The sequence below is a fragment of the Carassius carassius genome, chromosome 23 (genome assembly GCF_963082965.1).
Source record: "Carassius carassius chromosome 23, fCarCar2.1, whole genome shotgun sequence".
NCBI classification, from domain to species: Eukaryota; Metazoa; Chordata; class Actinopteri; order Cypriniformes; family Cyprinidae; genus Carassius; species Carassius carassius.
In genome coordinates, this window is record NC_081777.1 from 31,399,543 (window position 1) to 31,418,925 (window position 19,383).

Sequence of the window (19,383 nt, forward strand, 5' to 3'; positions counted from 1 at the left end):
ATTTTTAACAATACAGTGTCTAATAACTATACTGTTAGGTGTCTTATTTATATAAATAGCATTTTATGTATGTATTTTAATATATATATAATATATTATTTTATAGCCTATTTATTTTAATTGATTTTTAAATGCACTTATTTTAATAAAATGTTGATCATCAATCATTTATTTTTAGCCAATTTGGATTTATTTTTAAATCAAAAATAGTTCGATTTTTTTTTCTAATTGTTATTTACTAAAATTACATATTATTATATTTTCGGTATTATTTATAATTTATTCATAGTTTTTATAACGCTATAACGATGAAAAATATCAATTTAATCTTTAAAGAGGAAATATAAGAAATACAACTTACCAATTTCACAGCGAGAGTGCAAACGCTTGTGTTGTGAGGACGTCTCTATGGCAATGAACGGTTACGTCAACTGCGCCTGCGCATAAACAAAACTGCGTAAAAGCTACTACGATCAACTAGATTTATTAGGAAATTAAACATAAACGTCGGAATTGCTGTTTGAATGGATTAAACAGATCAATCACGCAAACAGAGACACGTAAAATGTTTTGAATAATTTATGAAAAGTTCTCCATTTCTGGAATCATGGGAAATGTAGTTTTTAGAGTTCAAGAATGTTAAAAGATGATTACTTATAAAACTACAACTCCCATGCTTCACCCTCTCGGCAGCGCCGCCGTGTTGTTGTTTGTATAGTGTGAGTGGCTCAGAGAGGCGTAACGTTTAATGTTAGAGTTACACTGAGGACGTTTGCCGCCTTCTTTTCTCCCGCTGCAGTTTACCTCTAAAACAGGTGAGGACAACATCTAATGCACTCAATACAGTTTAAAGTCAGGATGACGGATTAAAAAGACACTTACTTATTCATATTCTGCCGTGTGTTTGTTATAGTCAATGTTTGTTATTTTGCCTGCTCATCTCTCAAAGGCTAAGTCTACGCACTAAATTGAGTTTATGACCGTATAAATCTAATTTTAGATTATTGGAGTCTCTTGACTCGATTTTATGAGCCAGAATAAGATGAAACATTATGTATTCTGCAATCGTAATCGCTAATAGTTGTCGTGTTTATGTAGTTATCTTGTTTTTGCATTGTTTAAACTGTATAGTAATTTGTGAGTGTGTGTGTGTGTGCATATATATATATATATATATATAACCATATATTGCACCTTCTAGCACTTCTTTTGTGGTCAGTTTGAAAACCCCTGATCTATGACACTAAAAAGCACTTAAATATCATGCACCAGATGCCTTTGCACTCATTTAATGTGTTTGGATGATGAAATATGTGTGCAATGGCTCTGTTCTTGTTAAATAAACCAGAGCGTGTTATTTTTGCATGCTCTTCCTGAAAAACAAACCAGTGAAACCACTAGATGATAGTTCTGACTCAGATCTGTGGTTTTAAAAGAAATAGTTCACAGCATAATGAAAGTTCTGGCATATATTATTTACTGCATGTTGTTACAGACGTTTCATGAACTCTTGCATCTTTGAAATGCAATACTTTATGGTTTTCCATGAAGATGCACCAGAATGCATCAGATTTCAGCATAACTGTCAGATGTGTAATGATAAGTTTCTTTATTTGTGCCTGTAATTCTTCTTGTTTATTAAGACCTTTATTTACACAGCTTCTGCAAACGCTGAATTATCATTTACCAGTGACAGGGTCAACCTGACATCTCCATCCCATAAATGAGCGTTCATGTGGACGTCATTACAGAGGACAGCAACACTGATGAGATGTGAAATAATGCAGTTTTCATAGTCAAATGTGTGTTTTTGTTTCTCTCTGTGTGGCCATTAGTGTCCAGTAGCTGCTTGAGAGATGTCCGACAGCTCCAGTGACACGGAGTCGTCCTGCGGATGGACAGTCATCAGTAATGAGGTCAATCAAGTTTTATTGCTTGGAATGTTACTAAATTTAAACATGCTTTTTGAGAATTCTTTTACAGTTCTCTGCTGGGTGAAGAGCACGTTTAGGTCTATTTATAAAGATAGAAATAAATATTTTGGATAGATTGTTGGATAGATTGATGGATAGATGGATGATTGGATGGATAGATAGATGGATGGATGGATGGATGAATAGATGGATAGATAGATGAATAGATGGATGGATGGATGAATAATAGCTAGATGGATGGATGGATGGATAGATGAATAGATTGATGGATAGATTTATGGATGGATGGATGGATGATAGATGGATGGATGGATGGATAGATAGATGAATAGATGGATGGGTGGATGATATATATATTATAAATTATAAATGTAATTTTTAATCTATCTATCTATCTATCTATCTATCTATCTATCTACAACACACTAAATATAAACAATAAATATAAAGATAAAAACATTTTTGACTTTAATATCACTGCTACTTTTTTCATCCACGCTCAAAAACCAGCAAAGCTGATTTTTATACTGTTAATTAAGGAAGAACTTACTTTCGAAAGCTTAACACTTCTAAAGATAAGCCATAGTGACTGTGTGTGTGTGTGTGTGTGTGTGTTACAGGGTTCAGATGTTGAGATGCTGGGACCGGATAACGCCGGAGAGTGTGAGGATGGAGCGGTTAGCCGTGCTCCAGATGTACCTGATGGTGAGGATGTCATTCAAAACGAATACAGAGAAAAATCTATTTCTGTTGTTTTAGAGGTCAGGGTTTGTGGCATGAATTTAGTAATAAAAGAGTGTGTCAGGACACAAACACAAAAGGATGAATGTGTAAATCCAGAAGTGATCAAACAAGTTTGAAATATTTGAGTTTGTTTTTTTTTCAGCCGAGCGAGGTGAGGAGAGTTTGGGAGAGTCTTCACTAGACCTCACACTGAGAGAGGAGGTGGAGCCGGCCCGAGAGGTGCGATTAAACCTGAGAATGACCTCCTGGCATGTTTTATTATTCTGCAGAGAAGAGTTAAAGAAGTGGTATCGATGTGTTCTTGCAGGCGGCTGGAGAAGAACATGTGATCCTCAGCTCCTCCAGTCAGAACTCTGACATCATCACGCTGGCGGACTCTCGGGAGGCGGAGTCTGACTCGTGGGAGGAGCCTCTTGCTAAGGAGACGGAGGAGGAAGCAGGAAGTGAGGAGCTCTGTCTCGGAAGCCAGTACACGTTTAGAGAGTTGGAGACGAGTGAGTGGAAAACGTGTTTTCATGCATACGAGCACCACTGCGGTGTCGTAATTAATCCTGGGATTTAGTCTGACTTTACAAATCAAAGAAAAGAATCGTCTTAAAAGTTATTCGGTATTTATCACAGGTGCGATTTAATTGTGAATGTTGATGGCCGAGTTTGGTTTGTATTCATTTTGTTTGTTGCTGAGAAAGATAGTGTGCAAATCTAGGGGTATAATCTGAGTCGAAATAAAAAAACAGAAATCACAATAAAAGCTTAGTGCTATTATATATGGATATAAATGTGCAATTCTGAGAATTCTGTTGAGATGATAAATTGTGAGAAGTCTCACAATGTGATGTCATCACCATGTATGTGTGAGTGTGTGTGTGTGCATTAATTCCTCTGGGTTGTGTGTTTTTATTCAGCTATGCAGCGAGACGGCAGTAACGGCAGCAGTGAGGATGAGGATGAGGATGAGGAGGGTGAGGTGAAGGCCAGTCCTGTGTTGAGGAGGCGCAGAGTGAGGAGGAGCTCCACCGGATCAGAGCCTGGAGACTCACAGGAACAGGTCCTGCATCTCGAAACAACTCATTACTCCAGCGTTTACTCAACACAGACCACATAAGATACGAGCACAATACAAAAAAAGTGTTTTATTTTTATATCAAACAAATGCTTTAGTTGTCTGAATTTGCAACAATTTTTGTTGTATTTTCAGCATCATGTTGTAGCATTATTAGCTGTATAGTTTCCAGCTAATAATGCTACAACATGACAGATATAAATTCTTAAACATGCTTTCACTGGAAAAGAAACTTAAAATTTTTCTTTTTTCATTGTAATTGTAGTTTTTAGTTTAGTTTAGGTGAATCTTTTTTGTTAAGGTTTAATTATGTTTTAGTAATTTTTTTTGTTGCCATATTTAATTTCTGTTGTTAAAAAAATGGTATATATATATATATATATATAGAGAGAGAGAGAGAGAGCTTTAGTAATTTTAATGCATCAAGTGAAACTAAATAAAATATTTTATTTATTATCCCTAACTACCTTTATTTTATTTTATTTTTAATAATTTTTTTATTTTATTATTATTATTATTTTTTTTTCACATGTCAAAAATCCTATTTATGATTTTAGGTTAACTTTAACTTTAATATCCTTGTTTACACATTGGTTATTTATTGAAATGATGTTAAACATTTTTTATGTTAATAGATAACTTTTGTATTCAAAGATAAAATGATAATACTAATAAATATAATTGCAAAATGTAAAAAATAAATAAATAAAGATACTTTTGCTGGAAAACGATGTACATATGCGATACAAAACACTACTGATTTTTTTACAATGACCCTATTCTTTTTGATGCAACCAAGATATGAAACCCTCATTGATATATCCAGCTATCTCAACATCAACATTAATGGAGCATGTTCTGAAGTCCTGCCGGTGTGTTTCTACATCAGGTGTTTGAGGAGATGGGAGCTGCTCCCATCAGCAGCACCCTGAACAAATGCATCCTGCTAGCGCTGCTCATCGCCATCAGCATGGGCCTCGGACACTTCTACGGTGAGCAGGAACATCACCTCTGTCTTATTCACATGCTCTTCTCATCAACCCTCTTAATGCATTCAGGTCGGTCAAGTGTTAAAAGACCCTAAAAATACACGTTTATTTATTTATTCATTTATTTATCTTCTGTTTGGGTTTTATTTTGATACATATGGAGTACCCTTAGGAGTCAGAAATATTTTTTGTTAAATTTTCTGTGAAATAAGTCAGTGTCAAAAAACATTCCCCTTATCTCACACAGTTCTGGTGCTGAAGTTTGTAGATAAACATTTTATTTATGCCTGTTGACGAACCATATATTAAGTTATGATTGTTTGATAAATCAGCGGAAATTTTCTACAGATTTTGAATGCATTATGAGGGTTAATGATTCATTAAACTAAAGTTAGTATGAGTATCCTTACTGTGCAAGTAAATAAAGGTGTGTGCAGAAAACATGTGCTGTGTGTGTGTGTGTGTGTGTTCCAGGCACAGTCCAGATTCAGGAAAGGCAGAGGATCGTGGAACAGAGTCGCATGAATGAGCTGGAAACGCCGTGTAAGAGAGAGCTGGACGTTGTAAGTAAGGTCAGTCTGTCACAAACCACTCACTGAGCTTTACTGCGGATAGAAATGCTTGCTTACTTAATTGGATTCAAACAGGAATTAAATTAGCATTCAACTAGAGTTTGAATCCAGTTTTCTACAAATAGGTCTCTTTGCTTTTTGGTTTCTCGTTTTTTTAAATTGCTGATCTTTGCTTCAAACTCTTTGTCTTCTCTCAGATTCAGCTTTAGATGCTATTATTTAGTGTCTTTTATCTTATTGTTTATCCTTCCACTAATATAACTTTTGCTGTATTGGGCGTCTTTATATTCCCTGGCTCTGTGTTTTTTTTCCCTAATTATTAAATTTTTCTAAATCTGACTTAGTTTAGAAAACCAGAAAAGAATTATAAATGGTTTCTGATAATGAATTATATGCAAGGAAGCAATAAACTGATCAAAAGAGACGGTAAAGACATTTATAATGTTACAAAACGAGATTTCTATTTAAAATAGATGCTTTTCTTTTGAACTTTCTATTCATTAAAGAATCTAAAGAAAAGTTTTCTACAGAAATATTGTGCAGCACAACTGTGTTCAACATTGATAACAATCAGAAATGTTTCTTGAGCAGTAAATCATCATGATTTCTGAAGATCATGTGACACTGAAGACTGGAGGAATGATGCTGAAAATCCAACTTTGATCACAGGAATAAATTATAGTTTACAATATATTCAAATAGAAAATAGTGATTTTATAATGTAATAATATTTCACAATTTTTACTGTATTTTTGATCAAATAAATGCAGCCTTGGGGACTTCTTTCACAAACATAAAATCTGACTGACTGCCAGCTCAGTCGCTCTTCATGGGTGTCCCTCTCACGTCAGTCTCCATGCGTTTAGGAAGTGGTTGAGAATCTCAGAGAAGACCTTGAGGAAAAGCAAGGCATGGTCATGTCCCTCATGAACGTCATGGATAAGATAACTAAAGAAAACCAGCATCTCAGAGTGAAACAGGAAGAGTTACAGGTAACCTAACTGCATTATTGCTTCATCCCAAAATCTCTCATGTTGTGGAAGAAATTAAAAACAAAATAGTTTTTTTTATTTTTTATTATTGGTGCACATTGTTTTCATTTTAGTTTTAGTTCAGTTCAGTTTTATTATTTATTTATTTGGTATTTATAGAATTTATTTTAGTAGATTTTTTTTTTATCATGAAAATGTGTTGCTTGGACAAATTGCTGTATATCAAAACTTAATTTTTGATTAGTAATATGCATTGCTAAGAACTTAATTTGCACAACTTTAAAGATGATTTTCTCAGTATTTAGAATTTTTGCACCCTCAGATTCCAGATTTTCAAATAGTTGCATCTCGGCCAAATGTTATGCATCTCTGAACTTACTTCTGCATTCAATAACAAGGTGGATAGTGTATAAATTGCATGTGAACTGGCCGCGTTAACAGTTTGATTTTCTGTTTGAAAACACAGGTCCAAAGACAAGATTTATACGTGCAACTGACGCAAACAAAAAGCCAAATGGAGTCTCAGCAGAACGACCAGACCACAGAGAACCAGCTCCTTAAAGTCACTCTGGAGCGAGAAGAGGTGTCTCTGTCAGCCCTGAAGGACGAGCTGCGGTCCCTGCGGGGACAGATACGAGAATTAGAGGAGCGAGGGGCCCGGGCCGACTCCATAGTGTCCGAGAACCAGCGACTGAAGGACCACTTACAGGAGGAGAAACAGAAAGTGCGCAGCTTCATGAGCCAAAGAGAAGCGCTGATGGCCGAAGCCCAGGAGCTGCAGAAGGAGCTCGAAAAAGAGCGTAAGGTGACCGACAAGCTCAAGGAGGAACTGGAGGAAATGAGGAAAGAGGAGGATGTCGAAGACAAGATGGAAGAACTACAGGCGCGACTCCAGGAGCTCGAGAACAAGCTGAAGTTCGAGCAGCAGCGCTCCGATCTTTGGGAGAGACTGTACGTGGAGTCGAAGGAGGAGAGAGCGAAGGGCGACCGGGATGTGAAGACCAAGATTTCCAAGGATGGGATGTTGGGAAAAGTGAAGGAAACCTTCGATGCTGTGAAGAACTCCACTAAGGAGTTTGTGCACCATCACAAGGAGCAGATCAAGAAAGCCAAAGAGGCAGTGAAGGAAAACCTCCGCAAGTTTTCCGACTCTTTTAAAACAACTTTCAGGCATTTCAAAGACTCGAATATCTTCGATCGTCAAAAGATGTTTCACCGCGACAAACCCGAGCATCACTCGTTCCAGCGGGAGCAAGGAAACATGCGCACCGAAGACTGGCAGCCGCAGAAACCTTTACATCATCGCAAATCAACCTTCGACTCGTTTCACGCCGATCACAACACACGCAAACCCAGCGCTCAGAGACCGCACGGCATCATGGGACAGAAAACGCCACTCAAAAGCTGTTCGGGAGTGTTCGACTGCGCCTATCAGGAGTCCATGACTCTATTTAACAAAGCCATGGATCCCATCCGAGCAGACGAGTTTAACGAGCTCCTACGCAGCTATTTGCAGAATAAAGTGGTGCATTTCCACCACTGGAGGGAGCTGGAGAGCTTCATCGCTAATTTCTTCCTTAACGGCATCTTCATTCACGACCAGATGCTGTTTACGGACTTCGTCAGCAGCGTTGAGGATTACCTCGAGGAAATGGATGAATATCACCGCCTCAGCGACGACGTGTTCGACGATCTGGATGATTACATATACCGCCACATATTTGGAGATGCATATTTAAAATATTTTGTGCCGAGGTAAGCTGCTTTGTGGTGTGGAATAAACTTATTCGAAGACTCGGCATGAGCCAGTTTTACTTCCTTTATTTAATGTGACTTGATTTTATCTATCAGGGATTGACAAGTCGTTAAGCCCCGCCCCTGTTTAACGTTGCATGCTTAATTAATTTTATTAAAGACATTGTTAAATTGTGCAGTGATGTGTTTGTAACATTTCTACAGTGCATTCACTATAGTTTGACAAAAAGTAAATGTTCTTACTAGTGTTATTGTTTATTTGGGAGCAGTTTAATCCACAGACTGTTTTTTTATATATATATACAGTACAGACCAAAAGTTTGGAAACATTACTATTTTTTATGTTTTTGAAAGAAGTTTCTTCTGCTCATCAAGCCTGCATTTATTTGATCAAAAATACAGAAAAAACAGTAATATTGTGATATATTATCACTATTTAAAATAATTGTTTTTAAATTCATTATACTTTAAATGATAATTTATTTCTGTGATGCAAAGCTGAATTTTTAGGATCATTATCACATGATCCTTTAGAAATCATTCTAATATGATGATTCATTATCAAAGTTGGAAACAGTTCTGCTGCTTAATATTTTTTTCAGAACATACTTTTTTAGGAAACTTTGATGAATAAAAACTAAAAAAAAAAACTAAAAAAAAAGAAGCTATGTTTTTAAAATCTAAATATTTTGTAATAACAATATACACTACTGGTCAGTAATTTTTTTTTCTTTCTTTTTTTTTTTAAATAAAACCAATACTTTTATTCAGCAAGGATGTGTTAAATTGATAAAAAGTGATAGTAAAGAAAATATATTATTAGAATATATATTATTAGATTTTTTTTTTATTTTTAATAAATGCAGTTCTTTTTAACCTTTTATTGATCAAATATATTAGACAGCAGAACTGTTTCCAACACTCATAATAAATCAGAATATTAGAATGATTTCTAAATGATCATGTGATCGACTGATGTCACATGTGACACTGAAGGCTGGAGGAATGATGCTGAAAATTCAGCTTTGCATCACTGGAATAAATTATTTTTTTTAAAGTATATTCAAATAGAAAACTATTATTTTAAGTTGTAATAATATTTCACAATATTACTGTTTTTTCTGTATTTTTGATCAAATAAATGCAGGCTTGATGAGCAGAAGAAACTTCTTTCAAAAACATTAAAAATAGTAATGTTTCCAAACTTTTGGTCTGTACTGTATATATATATATACATACATACAACCCTCTATGGACACCTCGGCAATTAAATTACCATTGGCTAGTAAATTTCTATATATATATTTTTATATGTTAAGAGTGTACTTTCAGTTATTTAAAAACAGTGCCATTTTACAAACATATTATGTTATGTTTTTTAAATAACTGAAAGTACACTCAGTCCATCAAGCATTATAATATGATAATCAAGTATTAATTATAGAACTTTAGAAATTATAATAAAAATGTTATAACCATGTATGAATGCATGTTAATCATTTTAACTGGACTGGTGGTGATGCATGTTTGGTAATTCAGTGTTTTTGTAAAAAAAAAAGAAGAAGAAGAAAAAAGGAAAAACTTACAAAATACTGATAAGATAATAATTATACGCATTCTGCTAATAAGAACAATATAAAACGCACTAAGGATTAATGAGCTACTGGATTCATGAATATTAATCAGGTTGTGTACCTTCGCTCCAACTGATTGGCTGAGATAAAAACATGGACGATAATTAGTGAGCGCCAGCCAATGATATTGCCGTTTGCGCATTAGCTCCGCCCACTACCGGAAAACCCGGGAATAGTGGTTTGCACGTGCACACAATGTTGAGGGTTATATACTGTGTGTGTGTGTGTGTGTGTGTGTGTGTGTATATATATATATATATATATATATATATATATATATATATATAAACCAGTCTGTGCATCAAACTGTATATATTTAATATTATAGTGTTATGAATCAGCATTTTTTTATATATATTTTCTGTTTTCGTTTTAATTTTAAGTAATTTTATGCACTTTCGTTGTTTTTTTTCCATATTTTTATTATTTAAATTAAAATTAAATGTAATCAAAAAAATTTTTATTTGACATTTCTATTAGATTTTTATTTGATTTTATTAGTTTTATTTTTAGTAAATGTATTTCTTCTACTTAAACTACCCTTAAGTTTATTTCATTTAGTTGCCGTGGCAAAATCTCAAACTTTTTAAGCTTCTTAAGTTTAGTTTTTCATCTAATATTTATATTGGCTGTTATTTCAGTTTTATTTTAATGATTGAAAATGATTTTAAATGGTTGTAGTTTTTAGTCCTTTAGTCACCATGCATGACTATTATAAGAGCAACATTTATTGTATTTTTGATATAATTTCTTTACAACTCTGTTCAAAACTATTAAAGCACAAACAATTCATAAAGATTTATATATAGACCTAGACTTGTATTAAAATGCAAAAGCTTGTCTGAAAGCATGGTGAATGTGCATGCACAAGGCAAACCTTAAACACTGTCCTGTTTTGTAAATTTGCAGTCGACCCTTCGAAAGGCCAGGGTCGAAGGTCAAGGCGTGGCGTCACTGTCGGCAGCATCCTCGTCCTCAAAGAACCAAGAAATGGAGTCAATCGGGGCGTGACCCTAACAGACAGTTCCCAGATGTCAAAATAGAGCTGGGTCCCATGCCCTTCGATCCCAAATATTAGAAGAAACATTTGAGTTGTTCTCAATAATGCTCCTGTTGTGTTGGTTTTGTCTTGGAGAAGGTTCAAGAGAGCTTTGGGTTCACCTTTTCTGTGATTTAGTTTATTTTTTTGCACACGTGTTTCTCTATCTGGACTTTTAAGCAGCTTACAATTAATTACAGGTATTTTCGAGGCACATTTGTGTTGCCGTTCCTTGAACAGTATTGGAAATTATTTTAATGAATATGCAAATTATTTTGGATTACCAACCAAAAAGGCAATTTGTTTAGTTGCGTTTTAATGAACTATTAATATTTTTTTAACAAAAATTTAAAAAGTGTGTTTAATTTTGCTTAGGACCAACTAACCAATTAAATACATGATATTGAACCCATTTTCATCTCAAAAGTTGGAAGAATAATGAAAACTGCTCTTAATTATAAAGTTCACTTTGAAATAATATGGTTTCTGTCATGTGTCACCAGCTTTATTTGAACATGCTAATCAGTAAAAGATATTATTTAAGATGTAGCACTTATTTAGTGCATTATTCTCCCCTCTTTTTCTTCTCTGTGTGGTTATCGGCTAAATTACATTCCTTGTAATTGAACACAAATGCACTTGAACTTTAGAATAAAAGTCTTTCACTGCTTCATTGATGACTGTTCTCCTGCTATAAACCAAAATAGATCAGATTTTACTCTGGAGTGTGAAATATGAAAAACAGCGTATCAAAACAAAATACACTCTTTATGTACGCTTGAAATCGGTTCCAAAAATAAAACTTGAATTAGTCTTCGGTGCGGATCCTCTGGTGTATATTAATATGTTTCCTCCCACTCGACCTTCGGGAAAGTGTGTGTGGAATATTTCAGCTTGTTTGGCGAATCGGTTTTCCTCCAGGAACGACGAAATCTCCTGGAAGAGAAAGAAATATTTTTGATTTATGCAAACTCTTGCAGGCAAGTTCCATCAGTGATTGTAAACGCTGCACTTGATTGTTTCGGCTCCTCTACCTTCTCCAGGCAGTCGAACAGCACTATATGTGAAGGTAACGTGGACTGAGATGGGAAGGATGTTTGGAGCCAGTGAAGAGGGTTTCGGAAGAACACGTCTGCTTCATCCACATACTCCTTATTTCCTGTGAGATCTGGTGGACACTCCAGGAAACGCAGTTTTAGGGGACAGTGAAGGTGACTGCAAAACATGAACAAGCCTTTTATTGCACATTTCTAAGACCTCTAACATGATCAAAACTGCTTTTAAATCTATAACACACAATCTACTCCATGCTTTCTGTCGTCTTAATGATAGTTCACACTAGTGCAAATGCAGCTGCTGCTTCACGTCTTTCTACTGTCAAATCTTTATTGATTTTTATCAAGTAAACGCAATAATAACTGCAGTAATATTTCCAGATGAACACTTACTGGACTGAAGCAGCTCAACTCCACTTGATCAGGAACTTTTGTTTATTCATCTCTCAATAATTGCATTGCATTCTATGTTTTGAAGCTACAAAGCTACTTTAACTGAAGCCTTCATATTTAATGCATTTGTAATGCATGCATTTGCATTCAATGCATACAGTTATAATGCATTATAATTCTTATCCATTCACTTTTATGCCTTTAAAAGGTATCATGCATTGAAGCACATGACAAACAACCAATGTATGATGTAACAAAGAATCTGCAAATATTAAAATGCATTTAAACTTTGGATAAATAACATTATTAATACATTATAGTAGACAAACAAAGCATTTAAATCTCATCTTAATAAGCCATATTACTGAAGATATAGTGACAACTGATATTTTTATAATGTTATGCAAGTATCTGCTCTATTGTTAAAGATCTCATTGATTTATTTTCATATTTTCATCTTAATTTAGCACCAGATTGCACATTTTTGCTCAGTTTTGGCCTTAGAATAAATAGAATATATATATATAAATAGAATTTTTTTTTTAATATACAAGCCATAAAAGCTTTATAGATCAAATATGATGCACATGCAGTCTTGTTTTTTTATTACATCATTTTAAATTTTTTTTTACATTTGAAAAACCATTCTATTTCATAAAATATTTTTTTTTCTGACTGTAATTTTATAAGTTGTGCTTTACAGAGTTAATGCACTATGGTATTTATGAAGTACTTCAAAGAAGACCGTAATGGTTTTAGATGCACAAGGTCACCTGTAGAGCGGTGTGGAGTGACACGGCATGAGGAACAGCAGCTCAGGTGAGCTCTGAGAGCTGCTGGGGTCACACAGGTGCTGCAGGTCATGCATAACGTCCAGAGATCCACGCTGGTGAATCAAACCCGTATATAACGCAGGAATCAGATTGAGGAGCAGCAGGGAGGTAGCAGCAGGTTTCCTCCATGCTTGCAGCTTCGCTAGAGACATACCTGTCAGCAAGAGCACATAAAGACCTTCAGAACGCTTTCATATCTACACAGACGGCTAAATGTTCATGCACTCACCGCTAAATATCATACAGAATGGCAGCACTGGATAAACAAACCGGAACTCCTTGTGTGGCAGCAAACTGCAAAAAACACATTTAATGAGCTAAATAAAACAGATTTTAGTTTCTTTACATATGAAACAATTACTGTACTCTTTGACGTACTTCTTTAATACCATAGTGCATTAACCCTGTAAAGCATTTTATGAAATAGAAAACTTCAGACAATTTTTTTTTAAATGTAATAAATGCACATGTTTTTTTTTTTTGTGAGTATCATATTTGATCTATCAGGTTTTATGGCTTGTGTATTATAATATGTGACGCTGGACCACAGAACCAGTCATAACAGTCAATTATGTGAAATTTATACATCAATAAATAATCTTTCTATTGGTGTATGGTTTGTTATGATTGGACAATATTTGGCCGAGATACAACTATTTGAAAATCTGGAATCTGAGGGTCATCATCTTTAAAGTTGTACAAATGAATTAGCAGTGCATATTACTAATCAAAAATTACGTTTTGATATATTTACAGTAGGAAATTTACTAAATATCTTCATGGAACATCTTTACTTAATATCCTAATGATTTTTGGCATAAAAGAAAAATTGATAATTTTGGACCATGCAATGTATTGATGGCTATTGCTACAAATATACCCCTGAGACTCAAGACTGCTTTTGTGCTCCAGGGTCACAAATCATAATAAATATGTATGACAAAACAGATCAGGCCTAAACTGAGCAAAAATATATGCAATGTAGTGCAGATGCTGATATTTAGGTACTTACATGGTCATCTATATAGTTTCTAACATAACGCTCTGTCTGTATGTGGTATACTAAATGCAGATGTGCACCTGTAAACAGCTGTAGTCCAGAAGATGGTAATCAGCAGGATTCTGTGCTTCTTGGTGGCCAGTGAGCATCCGTGCAGGAAGAGAGGAAGGTGTGGGCCGATCACGACCGGCAGACCCTGAGTGAAGTACCAGTGCCACGGATGAGATCCATAAAACTCGGCCACATTGTGAAGCACGTTAAACTTCAGGAAGTTCCACTGGACCAGGATCCACTTCAGAAACACAGATGAACAGACTTCAGTCTAAGCCTGAAAGCTTCTAAAATCATGACATGAAGACTGTCAAGAACATGACTCGGGTCATATTTCACCTCATAATCAACTAATTATTATTTTGCATCATGACAATTAAGTAAATTTTCCTCCCTATTTGTTTTTTTGATATCATAATGCATCCAGATGTTTAACTTTGATGTTCTTATTATTCTCAAAGTGATTTATATTACATACTCATTCCTGCTTTTTAAAATAAAAAAAATATATATAATTATACATATATACATATATATATATATATATATATATATATGTGTGTGTGTGTGTGTGTACACATATACATATATTATATTTTTTAAATTATATATTATCATATTAAAAGTGAAGCCAAAATAAAAAATACATAAAGTTTAGATTTACGGTAAAAAAAAATAGATATTAGGATCCATTTTAGTTGAAGTGTTCAAATTAAATCAAATAAAAAAGATACATTTTAATTAAAATTTTAATTTTTAGGATATTATATATACATATATATATATATATATATATATAAATAAAAAATAAATAATAAATATATAAAAAATATATAAATAAAAAATTATATATATATATAATTAATAAAAATAGTATATAAAACTAAAATAACTCTGATTTATGTATTTTGGGGTTGAAATATGACAAGACCATGATCTTGACAACACTATTTCACTCATAAAAATCTATAAATTTGTTGGTTTAGGCATTTTGCTCAGAGCAATCAACATTTATATTTTTATTTCTGTAATCCTAAAGTTTGTGAATAAAATTAAAACTACCTTTCCATAGAAGACAGAGTCGATCAGTGTCGAGACGGCCAAAGCCAGAACCCTGCGCAAATGATTCGTGAACATACAGAGATTAACAGATTATCACCAGTATCCAAACTGTAAACCTCAAGGGAAACAAATGCAATATTTACGCAATGGGAAAGCATCGCTGTGTGATGAGCTTCAGCTTGTTCTGTTCCACACAGAAATGATAGAAGAGCAGAGGAAGCCAGACGATCAGAGCTGTGGGACGGACAACGACGGCCAGCGACACCAGAGACAAATACTTCCAGCTGAAGAGAAGAGAGCAGAAAAAAAAGAGTCTGTAACAGGTCTGTGCACTCACTAGTGTGTAATGACACTAAATAAATGTACATCTTAACAATTTACTCCTGGAGACATATTAAAATTCCTATATCTCTGGGACCGAACCAAATAGGGCTTTAAAAATAAAGAAGGCAAAAGAAAAGTTTGTTAAGAACCAGTATCTGAAGGGGCATTAAGATATCTTTAATACTTCTTGAGTTACAGGCATGCAAACTTTAGAGAAAACGCATGAAAAGTGCCGTTTCCCCATTTTCAATTGGTCACCTTTAGCACATAATTCAACAAAGATTACTAGAGTGGACAGTTTTTACTAACAAACCTACCAATCTCTGTGGAAAAATAACTTTCTGATGCTGGCATCTTTCTAAAGTCATTTTTAACCCCTTGTAATCTGGCTCTGAATCTCCCATTTGATTGAAATTGCCCATTTGAGTCTTCTCCACAAAAACGTAGATTACTCTGTATCCAAGACATTTAAGATTCTGGCTTTCATCACTATAAATGTTTATCATTCTTCAGAAAAAGTAATATTTGTGTTAACACGGAATAAACTACCTGTTGTGTGTTTTGGTGTTGGGTAAAGGGAAAAAGCAAAGCGCCAGGGTGGTCAGAACCGTTTCCATTGTGTTGGTCAGAGTCCGGCTGCAGCAAAACCAGGTGAACCATGAACACAGCTGGCAGAAATACTGACAGAAAACACAGCAGAACTGAGTCAAACCAGCATGAAAGCAGTCAAGTTAATGTTTGTGCATCTGCATTATATCATAAAAAAAGAACAGCTCTTCCATAATTGAAAATCTGCTCATCCTCAGGCCATCAAAGATTAGGATGAGTTTGTTTCTTCATCAGATTTGGAGAAATGGAGCATTGCGTCAGTGTCTCATCAACGGATGCTCTGAAGTGAATGGGTGCCGTCAGAATGAGAGTCCAAACAGCTGATTAAAACATCACAATAATCGTCACAACTTCAGTCCAGCGCTTAATGTCTTGAGAAATCAAAAGCTGAAACAAATCCATAATTAAAATTGGTCAAACCTTTTGGCTTAAATATAAGTCTGTAAAAAAAGTTGAAAAAGCGGTCTGGTCTGAATCAGGAGAGAAATCTGCATCTGAATCAAGCAGGAGTCGTGTTTTACTTAAAAATGTCTTGATGGATTTGTTTCAGCTTTTGATTTCTCAAGACATTAACTGATGGACTGAAGTTGTGAAGATTATTGTGATGTTTTTATCAGTTGTTAGGACTCTCATTCTGACGGCACCCATTCACTGCAGAGCATCCACTGATGACACACTGCATTTCTCCAAAACAATACTTTTTTTCAGCAGATTTTAATTTTTGGGTGAAGTATTCCTTTAAGATTGTCGTCTTACTGTCCATTTGGCAACATCAGGAGTTTCCCATTGCAGAACGAGGTTGTACAGCTTCACGTCGGCATACGCAGCCAACAGCGCTTGGAAAACACGCGGCACAAACACCTGCAAGAACAGGTATTCATGTTAGAGAACAATCAGACCTGCTATCTCATTAATGCACTGAAGTCTTACCAATAAATAAACCGTGTCATAATTCATCAGATGCAGGAGTTTGTACATCAGAGCAAACAGGAGAGGATAAGAATATCCCCGGATGCCTTCTTTCCATTCCCACGTCTCATAGCCATAAGTGAGAAATATGTTAAGGATCTCATTTGCATATTGCATTTCAGACTAAACAGCTCAGTGTAGAAACAAGGATATCTGAAGACCATTCGGTGGGGGATCTCCAGCGACTGCCAGTATTCATCTGGGACGAAGCTGGTCTGGATCAGGACGCAGTTGAGCAGGCGGAATCCGACCGAGAAAACTGCGATGCTGATGCCAAAGATTTCTGCAGAAGTCACATAATTAACACACATTTCTAATCTTTGCATGCATAGATAGTAGTGATGAATGTGTTTTATTGGCTGAAGGCAAAATCATCCGAGCAAGCTGGCTGCTGATTAATATAATGGATGTCTTACTTTTCATTCTGATTCAAGTGTTCATTTTTGCTTTGGTCGAATTTGCATATTAAATTCGCTGCATCATCACTGCTAGCTACTTTTTAAATGCAATTCAATGCGATACATATATGATTAGTATTATTTAAATAAATATATATTTTAAAGAGAATTTAGGGGGGAAATTGAATTCTCATGAAAATAATGCAAAATAATAATAATATAAATTATTTAATTATAGTGGTCATTACCGTCTTTTGATTAAAAGTAGGCTATTACATTGTTCAAGAAATATTATCATTAATAAATTATAATTGATTTATTTAGATTTTATTAGCAGACTGAAATTAGAATTTAGGGGGTAAATCCACTTAATTGTCATAATAAAAATAATTTCACAATGCAAAAAAATAAAATAAAAATAAAATTAATAGCCCTTAAAAAATGCATTCATTTTAGTTTTCACAATTTTATTTATTGTCTCATTTTTATTGATTTTGGGACCTAAACATGATGTTTCCATGCCTATTTCATGATTAACAATATAATACAATTTAATAATGCAAAGCAAAATCTACACAAACTTGCTTAAGATCTTTACTTTTTTGATAACCTAATATTACATTACGCAAAATAATCTGAATATTCCTCCAGGATCAGAGTCTCACTGAGTGTTTGAGGTGTTTTGATGTCTGTGCTGTACAGAATGGAGCTCCTCTTCCTCAGTCTCACTGATTCACACGAAGCCTTGTTCTGTTTAAAGCGCTCTCGAATCTTCTCCATGTCTCCACATGAGCCTCACACGGGGTTTAAACTTCAGCATTTTAACTCCAAACGTATGTGTTCATCATTTTGAGGCGCATTTACTGAGAGCTGTTGTGAACCGAAAGTGTAAACAAAGCCTATTTCCGTGTTTGGTTGTCGACGTCACGCGTCACCTCATGAATATCTAATAAGAGCACAGCAACAGACTCTTAACGCTAATTTCTTTTTAAATAATAATTTTAAATTCATAAATATGTTTTCCGTTATTCGTGTAAATTGGTTCAGGCACATGTTATTTTAAATACAAGATGAAAAAATAATTTAAATGCGAAAACATACGTCACGTTTGGTCTGCGCGAGTTGCCGTAGTCGCTTGTTCGTCCTCGTTTTTCACACTACTCTAACAAACGACTGAAAACCTCAGGGTGAGTGAGGAAATATTAATTTAAGTGAATGCCGTCGTCACCAAAGTTTTGGTCCATGCATAATGTAAATACAGTAGTGCACGGTACCTCATTTATGCATACTTAAAATTCAAAACACCGCAATATCTGATTGACTCCAGAACAGGTTGTTAGTATGTCATCATAAACCTTTCTTTCTGCTTTTTTTCCCCAGTGGGATGTCTAGTGCCTTCATAACATAAGATCATGTTTGGAAGACGGATCCCCTTTAATCAGATTGCGTTTGCTACTCTGGTTGGAGTGGTGGGAGGTGTGTATATCTACAGGCCTATGTTTGAGGCACCCAGAAAACCTCCATCTGCACCAGATCAAGACCTCAAGTCTGACCCAGAAGAGCAGAGAGCGGAAACTACCCAACAAGCACAGCAAGATGCATCTGCAGCCCAAGACGGAGTCTGAATGTGCCACGGTGTTACATGCTTGTTATTCCCATGTACTATGTGAATGGTGTTACTTAGAGATACTTAATAAGTAGCACTGCAAATAAACTACAAGATTCTACACCATTCGATTCATTTATTTAAAAAACAAATATAACAATTCAAAATTAACATAAAAATCTAAAAAAAATTATAAAACAAAAATTGATTTAAAAAAAAAAATCCTCCTTTTAGAATCTGCAAGATGTTTTTCATTTTAAAATAAATATATTGTGTGAAAAATACAATGGTACAAATGATCTAACTTTTTAAAATACAATTATTGAATTAAGCTTGTATCAAAAAAGTTACACATTTTATG

At 34.7% G+C, this 19,383-nt stretch overlaps 3 protein-coding genes across 3 annotated transcripts; 2 read left to right on the forward strand and 1 right to left on the reverse strand.

Moving 5' to 3' along the window:
- The first annotated feature begins 674 nt into the window (after window positions 1–674).
- ccpg1 (cell cycle progression 1) lies at window positions 675–11,508 on the forward strand. The gene is made up of 11 exons (XM_059507049.1): window positions 675–815; window positions 1,836–1,916; window positions 2,555–2,639; window positions 2,821–2,897; window positions 2,986–3,172; window positions 3,578–3,726; window positions 4,631–4,733; window positions 5,205–5,302; window positions 6,169–6,294; window positions 6,761–8,049; window positions 10,593–11,508. The coding sequence occupies exons 2-11, from the start codon at window positions 1,857–1,859 to the stop codon at window positions 10,759–10,761; spliced, it is 2,343 nt and encodes a 780-aa protein (XP_059363032.1). The 5' UTR covers window positions 675–815; window positions 1,836–1,856; the 3' UTR covers window positions 10,762–11,508.
- Window positions 11,339–18,341, reverse strand: pigb (phosphatidylinositol glycan anchor biosynthesis, class B). The gene is made up of 12 exons (XM_059506980.1): window positions 18,082–18,341; window positions 17,172–17,301; window positions 16,980–17,097; window positions 16,806–16,910; window positions 15,990–16,120; window positions 15,260–15,400; window positions 15,117–15,168; window positions 14,084–14,295; window positions 13,233–13,297; window positions 12,944–13,157; window positions 11,757–11,937; window positions 11,339–11,658 (listed from the first exon to the last, which is right to left on the reverse strand). The coding sequence occupies exons 1-12, from the start codon at window positions 18,194–18,196 to the stop codon at window positions 11,491–11,493; spliced, it is 1,632 nt and encodes a 543-aa protein (XP_059362963.1). The 5' UTR covers window positions 18,197–18,341; the 3' UTR covers window positions 11,339–11,490.
- A 223-nt stretch (window positions 18,342–18,564) lies between these two features.
- LOC132101783 (uncharacterized) lies at window positions 18,565–19,148 on the forward strand. The gene is made up of 2 exons (XM_059506987.1): window positions 18,565–18,603; window positions 18,797–19,148. Exon 2 carries the CDS (start codon window positions 18,829–18,831, stop codon window positions 19,039–19,041), a length of 213 nt encoding a protein of 70 aa, XP_059362970.1. The 5' UTR covers window positions 18,565–18,603; window positions 18,797–18,828; the 3' UTR covers window positions 19,042–19,148.
- Window positions 19,149–19,383: the final 235 nt, after the last annotated feature.

Coding starts and splice junctions, on each gene's coding strand:
- LOC132101783 (XM_059506987.1), top strand. CDS start 18,829: ATGTTTGGAAGACGGATCCCCTTTAATCAGATTGCGTTTGCTACTCTG.
- ccpg1 (XM_059507049.1), top strand. CDS start 1,857: ATGTCCGACAGCTCCAGTGACACGGAGTCGTCCTGCGGATGGACAGTC. Junction 3,173..3,577: donor GTTTAGAGAGTTGGAGACGA/GTGAGTGGAAAA, acceptor TTGTGTGTTTTT/ATTCAGCTATGCAGCGAGAC. Junction 4,734..5,204: donor GGGCCTCGGACACTTCTACG/GTGAGCAGGAAC, acceptor TGTGTGTTCCAG/GCACAGTCCAGATTCAGGAA.
- pigb (XM_059506980.1), bottom strand. CDS start 18,196: ATGGAGAAGATTCGAGAGCGCTTTAAACAGAACAAGGCTTCGTGTGAA. Junction 16,121..16,805: donor CTGATGTTGCCAAATGGACA/GTAAGACGACAA, acceptor GTTTTCTGTCAG/TATTTCTGCCAGCTGTGTTC. Junction 15,169..15,259: donor CAGCGATGCTTTCCCATTGC/GTAAATATTGCA, acceptor TCATTTGCGCAG/GGTTCTGGCTTTGGCCGTCT.